General features: G+C 55.5%; 1 protein-coding gene across 3 annotated transcripts in view; it reads left to right on the forward strand.

The window, feature by feature from the left end:
- The first annotated feature begins 1,243 nt into the window (after positions 1-1,243).
- The window catches only part of LOC105464552 (MICAL like 1), a 36,583-nt gene continuing 22,593 nt past the window's right edge, over positions 1,244-15,233 (forward strand). The window contains exons 1-5 of one of the 3 annotated variants that reach the window (XM_071080560.1): positions 1,244-1,562; positions 6,985-7,033; positions 7,411-7,552; positions 13,504-13,592; positions 14,828-14,970. In XM_071080560.1, the coding sequence (XP_070936661.1) occupies positions 1,417-1,562; positions 6,985-7,033; positions 7,411-7,552; positions 13,504-13,592; positions 14,828-14,970 (569 nt within the window). In that variant the 5' untranslated portion in view covers positions 1,244-1,416. Of the gene's footprint in view, positions 1,563-1,666; positions 2,465-3,389; positions 6,606-6,984; positions 7,034-7,410; positions 7,553-13,503; positions 13,593-14,827; positions 14,971-15,233 lie in introns of those variants that run through there. The other 2 variants (XM_071080559.1, XM_071080558.1) reach the window with 2 other exon arrangements.

Below are 15,233 nucleotides of genomic sequence, written 5' to 3' on the forward strand. Positions count from 1 at the left end.
AAAGGGTAAGGCACTTTACATCTTAATCCTCTCAGCCACCTTGTAAAACAGGTATTATCCCCATTTTTAAGTCAGGGAAACTGAGGTCCAGGGAGGCACAAGATCACATGACTAAGGGAGTGGGGAAAGCCAGGATTGGAGTGTGGGTTGATAGGGCTCCAAAATGCCTGATCTTTCCACTCCCCTGAGTGCTCAGGGGTGATGAAGATGACTAAGACCCTGTTCCTTCCCTTGGGAGGGAGCGACATACCCACTCCGGCTAACTATTGCATGGGTCAGGGTGACATCACCACCTCTGCAGCAGATGGAGGCTGATTCATCTGTGGGAGAGTCAGGAGGGGCCTCTGCGGAAGGGTCGGCTGCCTGGAAGGGTCGGTTGGCTGGCGGGTGTCTCGAAGAGGGCAAAGATAGAGAATGAGTCTTGGGGAGGTTCCAGGGCCAGATGCGAACTCCCTGTATGCCTCCCAGGCAGGGGCCTCCTTGGCCTAGGTCCTTCCCGTAGTAGCTCAAACCACCACCGCGCTAACCATGGCTGAGGGAACCCGGCAGGCCGCAGTGGGGAGGGGCGAGATCCCTGAGCTTACACAGGGGCTGAGGATAGCTCAGTGAATCACCAAGGGGACACCTGGACCGACGGTGGCGGAGGGGCGCATGGGTCTCCCTGCGAAGCTGTGGGGTAGGGGATGGTGGACGTGAGAACTTCCAGCTCAGCGGTGCTTTAGGGTGGGGAGCCAGGGTGAGGGAAGCTGGTGGCCATGGTGGGGTGCTTTAGGGTCTGCAGGGGAACTGCCTCCCCAAAGTTTCAAGCTAGGGATAGAAGAGGGGATTTGCGATCATTAGGAGCTGGAAGGAGGCCGAATGGGAGCACGAGATGTCCCGCCTCCAAAGGGTGGAGGGCTCCTGGTGGGCGGCGCGGCGGCGGCCGCGGCAGTGAAGTCATCGTGGGGAGGGGCCCGCTTGCGGCGGGTGCGGGGGCTTCGCGGGCACCCAGTGGAGCAGTGGGGGCCCGGCACCGTCGAGGGGCGGGCGATGGGGCGCCGGCCAGTCTTGGTAGGGGTGGGCTCCGTAATGGGGGCGGAGCCGCTGCTGGGTGGGGCGCGCCTCGGGCGGGGACGGAGGCGGTGGGACGCCCGCGCCCAAGGCCGGCCCACAATGAGGCGAGCGGGCAGCGCGGAGTAGGCGGCGGCCGGCCGGGCCGGGCCACGCGGCGGCGCTGCTTGGGCAGGTTGGGGCAGGGCAGCTGGGCGCCCGAGCGAGGACACCGCGGCCCCGCCTCCGCCCCGCCCCGCGCCCTGCCGGTCGGCGCCCGAGCTCGGAGCCGCAGCCGCAGCCGGAAACCGGGCCCGCGCGGCGGCCGCCGTCCCGGCCGAGCCGGGGCCCCGAAGTCAGAGCCGGAGCCGGGCGGGCCGCGGGGTCATGGCGGGGCCGCGGGGCGCGCTGCTGGCCTGGTGCCGCCGACAGTGCGAGGGCTACCGCGGCGTGGAGATCCGCGACCTGAGCAGCTCCTTCCGGGACGGCCTGGCCTTCTGCGCCATCCTGCACCGGCACCGGCCCGACCTGCTGTGAGTGCGGGGCCCCGGGCTAGCGGGCGGCGCGGGGCGGGCCGGGGCCGCGACCGCCGCCCCCCTCAGTGACGCGGAGCCCGGGCAGTGACAGGCGCCACCCCCGGACGCTGAGACGCCGACCCCCTCGACGAACCCAGACGCCGGGCGGGTCCCTGAGACCCCGGCCCCGGGCGCCCCTCCCCCGCCCGGCCGTCCTGACCCAGCCCCTGGGACCCCAAACCCCCCCCCGAGGCCGGTCCCTCCGCGAGGGACACGGCCGCGCCCACAGAGCGCTGATTTCCGCCGAGGATCACTGAACCCCTAAGCCTTTGACCTCTTTGAAGGGGTGTTGAGCCCTCTTTGGGGGCCCTGGGCCTCTCCTACCCTAAACTCCTCTCCGCTGTGCCTCCCCTCTCCCACGAGGCTTCCCACACGGGGTGGCCCCTTGCTCCGGGTGTGCAGGTGAACCTTCACTTCTCTGACCCCCCAAATAGGAGTTTGTCTCCAGACACTAGCACAGTTCCCGGCGCAGAGAAGACCTCGGTTAACAGGTGTTGGATGAACGGATGTACAGACCCTGTGCTTTCCCCACTCCTCCCCAGTTAGGACACAGCCCTGCCTCCCGAGTGTGTGCTCCATGGCCCTGCTGCCCTCCTCAGTGGGGCACGCAGGTGGGGCGCGCAAGAGGAGTCACAGGACTGGCGATGTTGGGAAGACTCCTAGGATCCGATTGACAGACACCAACCGGCTGCTGCAGGTTGTGAAATGGCCCCTTCCTGCCCAGAGCTGCCCAGTGAGGTTCTCATGGGAAAATGCGTTCAGACTCCCCACAACAGTTGACTTGGAGCCTCTGTCTTTGCTCTCTCTGCCTTGAGCAGAGAACCTCTTCTCCTTTCGTCCATTCATTCCTAAAACACTGGGTGAGTTTTTGTGGTGCCATTCCTTGCACTTCAGGTCCCACCTGTGAATCAGGGAGGAGAGTTCTGGTCCCTACGCCTTCTGCATGCAGCACTCTTGCCAGGGCCCCCCCGGCCTGGCAGATGGAGGCTTTCTGTGCCTGTTCCTCCAGATTTGCACTGTCCAAGGGCAGCATGTGGGAGGGCTTCTAAGGGATTGCCTCGGGATTCCATGGTGCAGGTGCACCTGGTTTACCTGTATGTACCCTGCAGTACCATGTCTGTGGGTCGTGGCTTGGGCCCTGGAGGAGAGGGTTTTGGGGCTGTGGATACAGAAGGGAACAAGATGAGGTGGCCATGTAGGTGGGTCCCTGCCCACTGTGGGGCATGTCACACCCATACTAATGGAAACACAAGATTGATGCCTGGTTGCCCAGGAGCAGGGGGTAGAAGGATGGAGGAAAAGGGCACCAGGGTTGGACCTGGGCATTGGAAGGGAGGGCCCAAGGGGTCTTCTATTCTGTCTGAGGGGCAGGAGTGAGGCAGGAAGCAGGGACAAACCCAGTGTGGGAGGGGACTTGGGTGTGAAGTGAAGCCATTTGGTGGGCCTGAGCCTGTCATCATCAAAGTAAAGGCCGTGGCCGGGCGCGGTGGCTCAAGCCTGTAATCCCAGCACTTTGGGAGGCCGAGACGGGTGGATCACGAGGTCAGGAGATCGAGACCATCCTGGCTAACACAGTGAAACCCCGTCTCTACTAAAAAATACAAAAAAACTAGCCGGGCGAGGTGGCGGGCACCTGTAGTCCCAGCTACTCGGGAGGCTGAGGCAGGAGAATGGCCTGAACCCGGGAGGCGGAGCTTGCAGTGAGCTGAGATCCGGCCACTGCACTCCAGCAAGGGGGACAGAGTGAGACTCCGTCTCAAAAAAAAAACAAAACAAAACAAAACAAAAAAAACAAAGTAAAGGCCGCTTGGTTTGTGTTCAGCTTCTCCATGTCTTAGGCGCACGGCCTTGGGTCCTCATGGGCTCTCTGCAGGCATCAGTGTCCTCATCTGTGAGGTGGGACTGGTAATGTGACACAGCTCATAGAATTGTTGTGAGGATTGCATGCGATAATAAGCATTCAGTTAACATTCGTTATTGTAAGTAGTGTTATAGGCAATAGGGGAATAATGATAATTTTAAAAATTTTTTTGAGACGGAGTCTCACTCTGTCACCCAGGCTGGAGTGCAGTGGCACGATCATGGCTCACTGCAGTCCTCACCTCCTGGGCTCAAGTGATCCTCCCACCTCAACCTCCCGAGTAGCTGGGACCACAGGTACACGCCACCACGCCTGTCTAATTTTTTTGTATTTGTAGAGATGGGTTTTTGCCATGTGGCCCAGGCGGGTCTTGAACTCTTGAGCTCAAGTAATCTGCCTGCCTCAGTCTCCCAAAGTGCTGGGATTATAGGCATGAGCCACCATGCCTGGCCCAATAACAATGTTTGATTTCTTCATTTATTCAACCAGTATTTGTAGAGTTATTGTTCTGTGCTGGACACTGTACCTGGTAATGGAAGTACCAGCCAACAAAACAGACAACCCTACACGCTCTCCCACACCTGTACGGGAAACATGTATAAATGATGATGGCAATTCCATGTACCCTATCAGAGGGCTAGGGGTGGGAGACCTCCTAGGGAGAATATAGTCTTCAAGGAGATGGCAGGAACCAGGTGAGGGCCGCCAGGTGGGCGTTCTGGCAGAGGACCCCGTCTGAGCAAAGGCGAGGGGCGGGAGGTGTGTGCAGAGCTGGAGGCCGTGTAGCTGAGTGGGGAGCACAAGGCAGCGAGTTGGGAGATGCAGTTGGGACAGATGGCTGACAGCTGCTTTTGCTGGCTAAGAAGCATGGATAGGGGCCTCAGGGAACCTTGCGGGTTTGTTTTTGTTTTTGTTTTTGTTTTTTTTGAGATGGAGGCCTGTCACCCAGGCTGGAGTGCAATGAATGGTATGATCTCAGCTCACCGCAACCTCCGCCTCCCGGGTTCAAGCAATTCTCCTGCCTCAGCCTCCCAAGTAGCTGGGATTACAGGCACATACCACCATGCCCGGCTAATTTTTGTAGTTTTTAGTAGAGATGGGGTTTCACCATGTTGGCCGAGCTCATCTGGAACTCCTGACCTCAGGTGATCCACCTGCCTCGGCCTCCCAAAGTGCTGTGATTACAGGCGTGAGCCACCGAGCCTGGCCGAGCCACATAAGTTTTAAGCAAGGGAGGGATGTGGCTGGAAAAATTGTGCAGGGGAGGGCGGCTCCCCTTCTGAATCCAGAATCATGTCCAGGCATTCATTTGCAATGCTGTCAGCCCATTGCACAGGAAAAAAGCTGAGGCCCAGGTCCCACATAATGTGTAGGGAAGGCCTCAGTCTTGGGTTGGGAGGATCTCCGTGAGAGTAGGGGTGAGGGCCTCGGGTGAGGGCGAGAATCATCTCTTAAAGTGGTTCAGGCTTCTGGGGTCGTGGGCCCTGCCTGGGTGAACCCAGTGTTGGCCCAGGGCTCTGCTGGGACGAGGGTTGTGGGGGCTGGGCCATCCCTCCGCACCACGCGAAATCCAGACATGTTTAAGCTCCTTTGAGGGCATGGACCATGTGGGTTTCATTTCTGCGTCCTTCATTTTCCCCAGAGCCAAGTAGAACTCCGTGGGCTTCGGAGGACTCTCAGAAAATATATGTGTTACCAAAACACAGATGTTAATTAGGGACAGAGATGGGGGTGGAAGAAGTTGGAGGAAAACCTGCAGGATCCTGAAGTTTTTTTTTACAGTTTTCACACTGTTTTCAGCATTGATTCATTCAACAAACATTTACAGAGTGTCTTCGAAATTTGGGGAGCTGTGTAGGGAATTGGGGACACAGAGTGGATAGAATGTGACCCCAGCCTTCTAGGAACACTTGTGGGATGACTGAAATAAATGGCTGAGACAAGTTGCTTTTGTCTCATATGGTCTTGGAACAAGCCTCTGTTGGGGGCTGGGTACCATGGTGTTCCCTCACCCTGTCGTAGTGTCATGTACCGGACTGGGAGATGGAGGTTTCGAGAGGTGAAACAGCTTGCTAAGGTCGCACTCTGAGGCAGTGGCAGAAAAGGGGAGCTAGGAAGGCAGCCCAGGGGAGAAGGAAGTAGCCTGGACAGAGTGGCAAAAAGGGAGCTGGTGCCCAGACATAGTCACCTTCCCTCTCCCTGTCCACCCAGCCCTGGGGCACCAGACTCCTTCCAGGGTCCTCAAGCAACTCTTTCCTGCCCAGGGTTCACAGTCCTTGGCCCCTGCCTGGAAAAGTGTTGGGGGCAGGGGGAGGGGCTGTGCTTATCCAGCTCCCTCATATCTGCGAGGCCTGCTCTTTACCAAGCTGGGATTCCACCAGCTTGGGAGGTGGTGCTAGTGCTTTCCCTGATTTGCAGATGGGACAATGAATGCTGGAAGGACTGCTGATCCCCCCAACCCCATGGTCACATGGGAGTTCAGCCCTCGGAGGCGGTGTGGCCTGCTCTTGCCTCTGCCCACCCGTCTCTGGCAGTCAGGGCTGCAGTTTTCAGCCATAGAAGGGCAAGGCGGCATGCGGGTGCACCCAGGAGGCCGACGGTGGGAAGCCTGAGCTGCCTCTGCTGGTTTCAGCGGTCTGGAGTGGGGAGGGAGGAGGGGGATAAATAAAGCCTGCAGGCCAGCCAGCTGTCCCATGCTGGGGCCCCCAGACAGGCCCTGCCGCCTCTCACCTGTCCCAGTTTAGAAACTAGAAAATCCCTCACTGCTTCCCCAATGGAAGCTGCCCCAGGAGTGGCCCAGCGGGGCCAACCAGCTGTTCTGTGCCAGCAGCTCCAGAGTATGTAGATTTCCACTCTGGTTCAAACTTGTTCTTCTATTCATGGCCCCATTATGAAAAACATTCATCTGCAAGCTGGACTGGGTTGGGATTCAGCAAATCGGTGTGGCTCCTCCAAGTACGTGATACATCTGCAGGGGCCTGAGAGCAGTGGAAGGGCGAGGCATGTGGATTCCCGGGGCTGGTGGCTTCCTTTCTCCAGGACTCAGTGTCCTCATCTGTAAAATGAGATTGATTCTTGCCAAACAGAGTTGCTATGAAAAGAAAGTAAATGAGACAGCGGAGCCCAGCACCGCGCCCTGGGTGAGGTCACATGCGGGTCTTAGTTGTGTCTTTGCCACGGACTCCAGAGGTGGCTTCCTGGAAAGAGGGAAGGGATCTAAAGCTTGAAAGCTTGGGCTTGAGCCCCGCCCCTTCTCAGTGATTTCCCAGCCTCTGCTTGGATGCCTCCAGGGTCTGTGAGCTCACGCCCTGCCCTGCCCTGGCAGCTCCAGCTCTAGCAGCAAGTGTTTGCTGCCTCAGTTTCCCCCCCAGTAATCCACAGACTCCCCAACAACCCTGCTGAGGCTGATGCTGGCCGGGACAAGGTCTTCTCTGTTCAGCTCCTTTCTGACTCTGACCCTGCCCCTATTCCCCAGTCACCTCCCCTCTTGACCAATCATCCTCCCTTTGCCTCTTGCAGAGATTTTGATTCGCTTTCCAAGGACAATGTCTTCGAGAATAACCGTTTGGTAAGTTCCTGGACAGATGGAAGCCCAAGAGGCTCTGTGTGTGTGTGTGTGTGTGTGTGTGTGTGTGTGTGTGTGTGTGTTTGGTGGGGAGGGCAGGGGTCTTGCAGGGTGGCTGCCCTTGTACACCGGCCCTGGCTGCACCTCTCCCCACTTTCTACTTCCCACCAACCCCCTCATGCATGGAGCACCAGGCTTCCTTTTTCTCTAGGCCGTCCTGTGGCGCTTGGGTGGGATTGATACTGAGGGGAGCCCACAGTCACCCCATCCCACCGAGGGGAGCTGAGCCTAGGCTGAGGGTCGCCCCCTAACGCTGCCTCCTCCTTGGCCTCCTCTTCCTGCTGTGGCTGCTCCCACCCTTGCACCTGTCACCGCCCCAGGCCTTTGAAGTGGCTGAGAAGGAGCTGGGGATCCCTGCTCTCCTGGACCCCAGTGACATGGTCTCCATGAGCGTCCCTGACTGCCTCAGCATCATGACCTATGTGTCCCAGTATTACAACCACTTCTCCAGTCCTGGCCAAGGTGAGAGGGGGACTCAGCCTTTCATGGAGGCTGGCCCAGGGGGTGGCCCTGGGGATGTTTGATGCTTGCTACTGGTTTTCTGAGTTGCAAACAGGCTGCTGAGGAATATATCATTCATTTACTTATTCATTCATTCATTCATGAAATATTTCTTTTTTTTTTTTTGAGACAGAGTTTTGCCCTTTTTTTTTTTGAGATGGAGTCTCGCTCTGTCACCTAGGTTGGAGTGCAGTGGCGCAGTCTCAGCTCACTGCGACCTCTGCCTCCTGGGTTTAACCTCCTGCCTCAGACTCCCGAGTAGTTGGGATTACGGGCGCCCGGCACCATGCCCAGCTAATTTTTTGTGTCTTTAGTAGAGATAGGGTTTCACCATGTTGGCCAGGCTGGTCTCGAACTCCTGACCTCGCGATCTGCCCGCCTTGGCCTCCCCAAGTGCTGGGATTGCAAGTGTGAGCCACCGTGCCTGGTCCCTCTTTTTCTTTTCTTTTTTTTTTTTTGAGGCGGAGTTTCGCTCTTATTGCCTAGGCTAGAGTGCAATGGAGCGATCTTGTCTCACTGCAACCTCCACCTCCGGAGTTTAAGCGATTCTCCTGTCTCAGCCTCCTGAGTAGCTGTGCTTACAGGCAACCGCCACTACACCTGGCTAATTTTTGGTATTTTTAGTAGAGATGGGGTTTCACCCTGTTGGCCAGGCTGGTCTTGAACTCCTGACCTCAAGTGATCCGCCTGCCTCGGCCTCCCAAGGTGCTGCGACTACAGGCGTGAGCCACTGGTGCGTGGCCTGAAATATTTCTTGAATAAAAGAGCCCTGTGCTGGGCTCTGGGGTTGCAGCTGTGAATGTAATCGCTGCTGAATTCCCATGGGGGAGACAGACACCAAACACATCCACCAGAAAATGAACACAATCACATCAGAGGAGACACAGCAGGTTGAGTTCATCTGCAGCATGGAGCCCACCTCCCCGGCACCTACCCTCACTTCCTGTTTGCAGACACTTCCTTGGGTTTTTCCTCCAGCAGGGAAGTGGCCCTGTCTGGTGAGGCTGCTGTGCTGTCTTCCACAGAAGTGACTAAGAGCTGAGAGGCTGGGGAGCTGGGGAACCAGAGTTGCAGGGGCTACAAGGTGACCTTGGTTCTGAGTGAGGTCACTGGGCATTCCCATGCAAGAACCTCTCTTGGGGGCAGCTGGGCCTCCCCTTCTGCAGAGAGGAAATAGGCCCAGAGAGGGGAAGCAAGGAGCTCAAGATCACACAGCAGACAAACTGAACAGCTGGGTTGAGAATCCAGGTGTCCTGAATCCTACGCTGGGTTCCTGCTGCCCCTGGGTCTGAGTAGAGCCCGTTTCAGCCCCTCCCTCCTGCCTCTGCTCTCAGTCTGGACAGTCCTGGCCCAACTCTTTTTTTTTTGATAGGGAGTTTTGCTTTTGTTGCCTAGGCTGGAGTGCAATAGCGTGATCTCGGCTCACTGCAACCCCTGCCCCCAGGGTTCAAGCGATTCTCCTGGTTTAGCTTCCTGAGTAGCTGGGATTATAGGCATGCGCCAACATGTCTGGCTATTTTCTGTGTTTTTAGTAGAGATAGGGTTTCGCTACTTTGGCCAGGCTGGTCTCGAACTGCTGACCTCAGGTGATCCACCACTATGCCTGGTTAATTTTTTTATTTTTATTTTGGTAGAGACAAGTTCTTGCTACATTGCCCAGGCTGGTCTCAACAACAATCCGCCCGCCTCAGCCTCCCAAAGTGGTAGGATTACAGGCATAAGCCACTGTGCCCAGCCCTGGGCCAGCTCTTTAAAGAGTTTTATGAAGTCAGAGGTTTCTTTCCTTTTTTTTTTTTTTGAAATGGAGTTTCACTCTTCTTGCCCAGGTTGGAGTGCAATGGTGCGGTCTTGGCTTGCTGCAACCTCCACCTCCCAGGTTCAAGCGATTCTCCTGCCTCAGCCTCCCAAGTAGCTGGGATTACAGGCACCCGCCACCACACCCAGCTAATTTTTGTAGTTTTAGTAGAGACGGGGTTTCGCCATGTTGGCCAGGCTGGTCTCGAATTCCTGACCTCAGGTGATCCACCCACCTCAGCCTCCCAAAGTGCTGGGATTACAGGCTTGAGTCACTGCACCCAGCCATCTTTTCTTTCATTTTATATATATATATAAAATGAAATGTATATACACACATGTGTATATACACATACACACACATATACATATATATGTACATATATTATGTGTATACACACACACACACACACACGCACACACATATATATATAGTTTTTTTTTTTTTTTTGAGATGGAGTCTCTCTCTGTCGCCCGGGCTGGAGTGCAGTGGCATGATCTCGGCTCACTGCAAGCTCCGCCTCCCGGGTTCACGCCATTCTCCTGCCTCAGCCTCCCGAGTAGCTGGGACTACAGGCGCCCGCCCCCTCGCCCGGCTAATTTTTTGTATTTTTAGTAGAGACGGGGTTTCACTGTGTTAGCCAGGATGGTCTCGATCTCCTGACCTCGTGATCCGCCCGCCTCGGCCTCCCAAAGTGCTGGGATTACAGGCTTGAGCCACCGCGCCTGGCCAGTTTTTTTTGTTTTTGAGACAGGGTTTTACTCTGTTGTGTTGCCCAGGCTGGAGTGCAGTGGCATGACCACAGCTCAATGCGTCCTCAACCTTCCTGGGCTCCAGTGATCCTTCTACCTCAGCCTACTGAGAAGCTGGGACTACTGGTGCATGCAACCACACCCAGCTAATTTTTATATTTTTAGTAGAGGTGCAGTTTCACCGTGTTACCCAGGTTGGTCTTGAACTCCTGAACTCAAAGGATCTACTCTTCTTGGCCTCTCAAAGTGCTGGGATTACAGGCGTGAGCCACTATGCCCAGCCATAAATAAATCACTTTAGAAAATAAAGAAAAGAGCTGGGTGAAGTGGCTCATGCCTGTAATCCCAGCACCTTGGGAGGCCGAGGCGGGCAGATTGTTGTTGAGACCAGCCTGGGCAACATAGCAAGAACCTGTCTCTACCAAAATAGAAATAAAAAAATTAACCAGGCATAGTGGTGGCACACCTGTAGTCCTAGCTACTTCGGAGGCTGAGGTGGGAGGTTTGCTTGAAGCCAGGAGTTTGAAGCTGCGGTGAGCTATGATCACGCCAGTGCACTCTGGCCTGGGCAACAGAGCGTGACACCATCCCTAAACAAAAAAAATAAACAGGAAAACTTAGAACGTGGCAAAAGCAGAAAAATTAAAATAATATGTTATACCCCTTCCCCCGATGTAACACTAGGGATTAAAATAATTGAACTAATAACATTGTGTATATTTTAATAGAAAACAAAATGAAAGTATTTCCAGACCTCCGAGGCTTTGGTGAGAGGCGGTCTAAGGTTGGGGTTAAAAACGTGGACTCAAAATTTTCACTCTGCCGTTTCCTCTTTGGGTGACCATGGGTCAGTTATTTAACCACTCTGCCTCAGTTTCCCTTTTGCAGTTAGGATAGGAATAACACCCATCTCACAGGGTTGACTTGAGGAGTAAATGAGGAAATGTATAAACCTGTGTTTAGCATGTATTTAGATTAGTTTTTTTTTTTTTTTTTTTTTGAGACAGAGTCTTGCTCTGTCATACAGACTAGAGTGCAGTGGCATAACCTTGGCAGACTGCAGCCTCTGCCTCCCAGATTCAAGCGATTCTCATGCCTCAGTCTCCCAAGTAGCTGGGATTACAGGCATGCACCACCATGCCTGGCTTAATTTTTGTATTTTTAGTAGAGATGGGGTTTCACTATGTTGGCCGGGCTGGTCTGGGATTTCTGACCTTAAGTGATCCACCTACCTTGGCCTCCGAAAGCGCTGGGATTACAGGTGTGAGCCACTGTGCCCAGCCAAGATTAGTATTCTTATTACTTCTTACGCCATTGATCAGCGTTTAGCTGGCTTCCTTCGAATTGCAATTCAGCCTTAGCCCACAACCTTCCTTGTGACCAAACCTGAATCTCTCTCTACTGGGCTCTTCTCTGGGACTCTGTGGTGGGGGGTGGGCGGGGGGTGCGGGGAGCTGTTGGTGGTGCCCAGCTCATTTGTTGGCCCTCTCTGGGCAGCCTGGTAGGCAGGGGCAGCCCTGGTGGGCCCAGGTTACCGTGCTGAGCGTGGGCACGGGCGTTCCCTTTCCCTGCAGGGATTCTCATTGATGAAGGTACAGTTTATGGCAGATAGTCCCTTGTCTGTTATGCTGCCTGTTTTGTCAACCTCGCGATGTATTTTCATACCTTCTCTAATAAATCTGCCTTTTGTAATAAAAAAAAAAAGGTACAGTTTGTGCCTTTCATACAACTTGGCCCCTAAATACAAACCATTTTTATCCCATCTGCTGCTGCAAAGGAAACAGTGATGTGTTCCAACTCTGGAGGCAAAGCTGACTGTTTGACTCCCCCAGATGGTCCTGGACTGTACTTTCTGGGCAAGTGGAGGCATTTCAAGAGTGACTTTGACTAGCCTTGACTTTTTTTTTTTTTTTTTTTGAGACGGAGTCTCGCTCTGTCACCCAGGCTGGAGTGCAGTGGCGCGATCTCGGCTCACTGCAAGCTCCGTCTCCCAGGTTCATGCCATTCTCCTGCCTCAGCCTCCCAAGTAGCTGGGACTACAGGCACCCACTGCCACGCCCGGCTAATTTTTTGCATTTTTAGTAGAGAGGGAGTTTCACCGTGTTAGTCAGGATGGTCTCGATCTCCTGACCTCGTGATCCGCCCACCTCGGCCTCCCAAAGTGCTGGGATTACAGGCGTGAGCCACCGCGCCCGGCCTGACTAGCCTTGACTTTTTACCAGACTGGGTAACTTTGGAGCCTGCCCCTGGCTGAGATGTTGCGGTGCTGTGCTGAGTGTTCTGCTGTGCCACCACGCTTAGTGGGTGCCAGTGATCCTGGGCACAGCAGATGGACCCCCACCCTGGAGGAGCTACAGCCTGCTCAGGGAGCCAGGGCATGATTGAAGGAAGCCCAGGGGCTGTGCGAAATCAGAAAGGGGTTGGGGAGTAATGTCCGGATGAAGTCCAGCTTCTTCGTGTGGCTTCTAAGAGCCTCTCCCCAGTCAGCTGGAGCCACTCCTGGCACCAACCATAGTGTTGTTGAATTTCTTTGTTTTTTTTTTTTTTTGAGACAGTCTTGCTTGGTCGCCCAGGCTGGAGTACAGTGGTGCGATCTCTACTCACTGTAACCTCCACCTCCCAGATTCAAGCGATTCTCCTGCCTTAGCCTTCTGAGTGGCTGTGATTATAGGCGCGCACCACCACACCCAGCTAATTTTTGTATTTTTGGTAGAGACGGGGGTTTCACTATGTTGGCCAGGCTGGTCTCGAACTCCTGACCTCAAGTGATCCGCCCACCTCAGCCTCCCAAAGTGCTGGGATTACAGGTGTGAGCCACTGCTCCCGGCCTGAGGAACTGAGTCTTAGAGGAACCCAGGGTGGGTGGGTTTGTTCTGGTGAGGGGGTGTGCAGTCCAGGTTCTGGCCCCCCATACCCACTTGGGGATAGGCAGGACAGCTCCTTGTCAACCCCAAGGAGGCAGCCCCTTTCCTGAGCTGTCAGGCCAGCATCATGTGGCTCCTTTCTTTTCCTTTCCTTCACCTCTTCTACCCTGGTGGTGGGGAAGCTGCTAGTGCAGCCACACGTGGGTGCTGTGTTCTATGATCGTACTGTTGCACCATTGTTCGGATTGGCTATGTGCAGCAGGAGTCACTCTCCCCATTTGATGGAGGTTCAGTGAGATTCAGTGACTTGCCCTCAGCACTTAGCTGAAAACTGGAGGCGTCCCCGGGTCCGCGTGAAGTAGGAGCCAGCTCCTGTCCCACTGCATGAGGTGGTCTGCCTTAAGGTGATGGCTACAGGTCTCAAATCTTCGGCCAGGTTGGGACCTCCTGGGACTCCAGGATCTCCACCTGCTTCAGGGCCCCTTTCCCATCTCTTGGCAGCTGGTGTCTCACCACCCAGAAAGGGCCTGGCACCCTGTTCCCCGCCATCTGTAGCACCCACTTCAGAGGAACCAGAAGATGTGGCTCAGGTAGGCAGATCCCTGGAGAGGTGGGAGGGCCGGGGGTGGAGGGGGTGAGTTATGTGGACAGCTATCATTGCAGTGACTGGGTCATGTGAGGAAGTTAGCCCTGACAGTGTTCAGAGGGTGCTTGTTCTCTGTCCCTGCCACACTGGCTTTGGGAACAGGTGTCCCTGACTGGGGCAGTGAGGTATGGCTCAGGAGGCCAGTCCCATTCTGTGGGCAGGGAGCCCTACCTCCTTCTCCAGGGCTCAGGTGGGGTCAGGAGATGCCGGCTCTGGCAAGGGGAGAGAGGGCGGTCCACAATGCTGAGCTCACCATCATGGGACTGTCAGGAGTTACACACGTAGTAAAGCAAAGATTCCCCTTGATTCCTGTGGAGACAGCTCTGAAATTCCCAGCTTGATTTCCTTTAATTCTCTCAACAACCCAGGGAGGTCAGCATTATGGGCCCTGATACTCAGATGAGGAAACTGAGGCTTAGTGAGGTTTAGTCATTTGTCCAAGGTTACTCAGCAAGGAAGTGGGGGCCAACTGCCAGTCACCTGTTTGAAGGGCGTAGAGGAAGTGACACCAGCCCTTCACATCTGGACAGCACCTTACAGTGTATGAAGGGCCTTCCCCTCCTGCTTCCATCCGCTCCTTGCTGGAGGGAGCTAGCCCCAGGGCGGGGTCCCCATGAAGGTACATGGGGCCGAGGCTGGTGGGGGTTATACAGTTTCATTCTGCAGGCGGGACCCAAGCCCACACTCAAGCAGCTTGCTCAGGTTCACTGAGCTTGGACATAGAGAAACTGGGATTTAAATCCATGGCAGTTCTAGGAGAGAACAGAAAAGGCAGCTGAAGTGGGCCTGGGAGGACAGGAACCTGTCGGAGGGCTCCCCAAAGGGGAGGAAGAGGGGGCAGGAGCCGCCAAGGGGAAGGAGCTGCACAGCCAGGAGCTGCCTGCCTTGGGGGAAGGAAGCCTCAGAAACCGGAAGTCAGGATTTTCGTGTTTCCACACTGGCTCAGTGACCTTGAATAAGGCTTTCCCCCTTTCTGGGCTTTGGCTTCCTCACCTGGGAGACAGTGGCAGCCTCCTGCCCTCTGCCCCTCCTGGGGCCCTGATGAAGTCCATTTCCACCACGAAAACTGGTGCACACTTGAGTGACGGTGGCCGTTGGAGGGAGGGAGAGGGACGTGACATGAACAAGATGGCTGGTGACCATGTCCTGCTTCCAACCTCCCCACCTCGTTCTCTGCAGGGCGAGGAGCTCTCCTCAGGCAGCCTGTCAGAGCAGGCCACCGGCCAGACCCCCAGCAGCACGTGCGCGGCCTGCCAGCAGCATGTGCACTTGGTACAGCGCTACCTGGCTGACGGCAGGTTGTACCACCGCCACTGCTTCCGGTGAGTGGCCAGGGCCTCCCGTTACCCCCGAAACCAGGGAGGGTGCTGCCATGGGTTCAGCACACACAGTGTGCCAGGCACACCTTGCCAGGCCCTTCGCACCAGAGCCCCTGGCTTATCCCCATTTTACTGATGAGCAAATCAAGGCTTAGTGAGGGGAAAAGCACTCGCTCACCCACATGATTCGAGACGGAAACAGGGCTAGAGCACAGGGGTTCTCCTTCTAGCGCCCAGGCTCTTTGAGGATTACTGGATGATGATGA

This window comes from Macaca nemestrina, chromosome 15 (assembly GCF_043159975.1).
Source record: "Macaca nemestrina isolate mMacNem1 chromosome 15, mMacNem.hap1, whole genome shotgun sequence".
Classification (NCBI taxonomy): domain Eukaryota; kingdom Metazoa; phylum Chordata; class Mammalia; order Primates; family Cercopithecidae; genus Macaca; species Macaca nemestrina.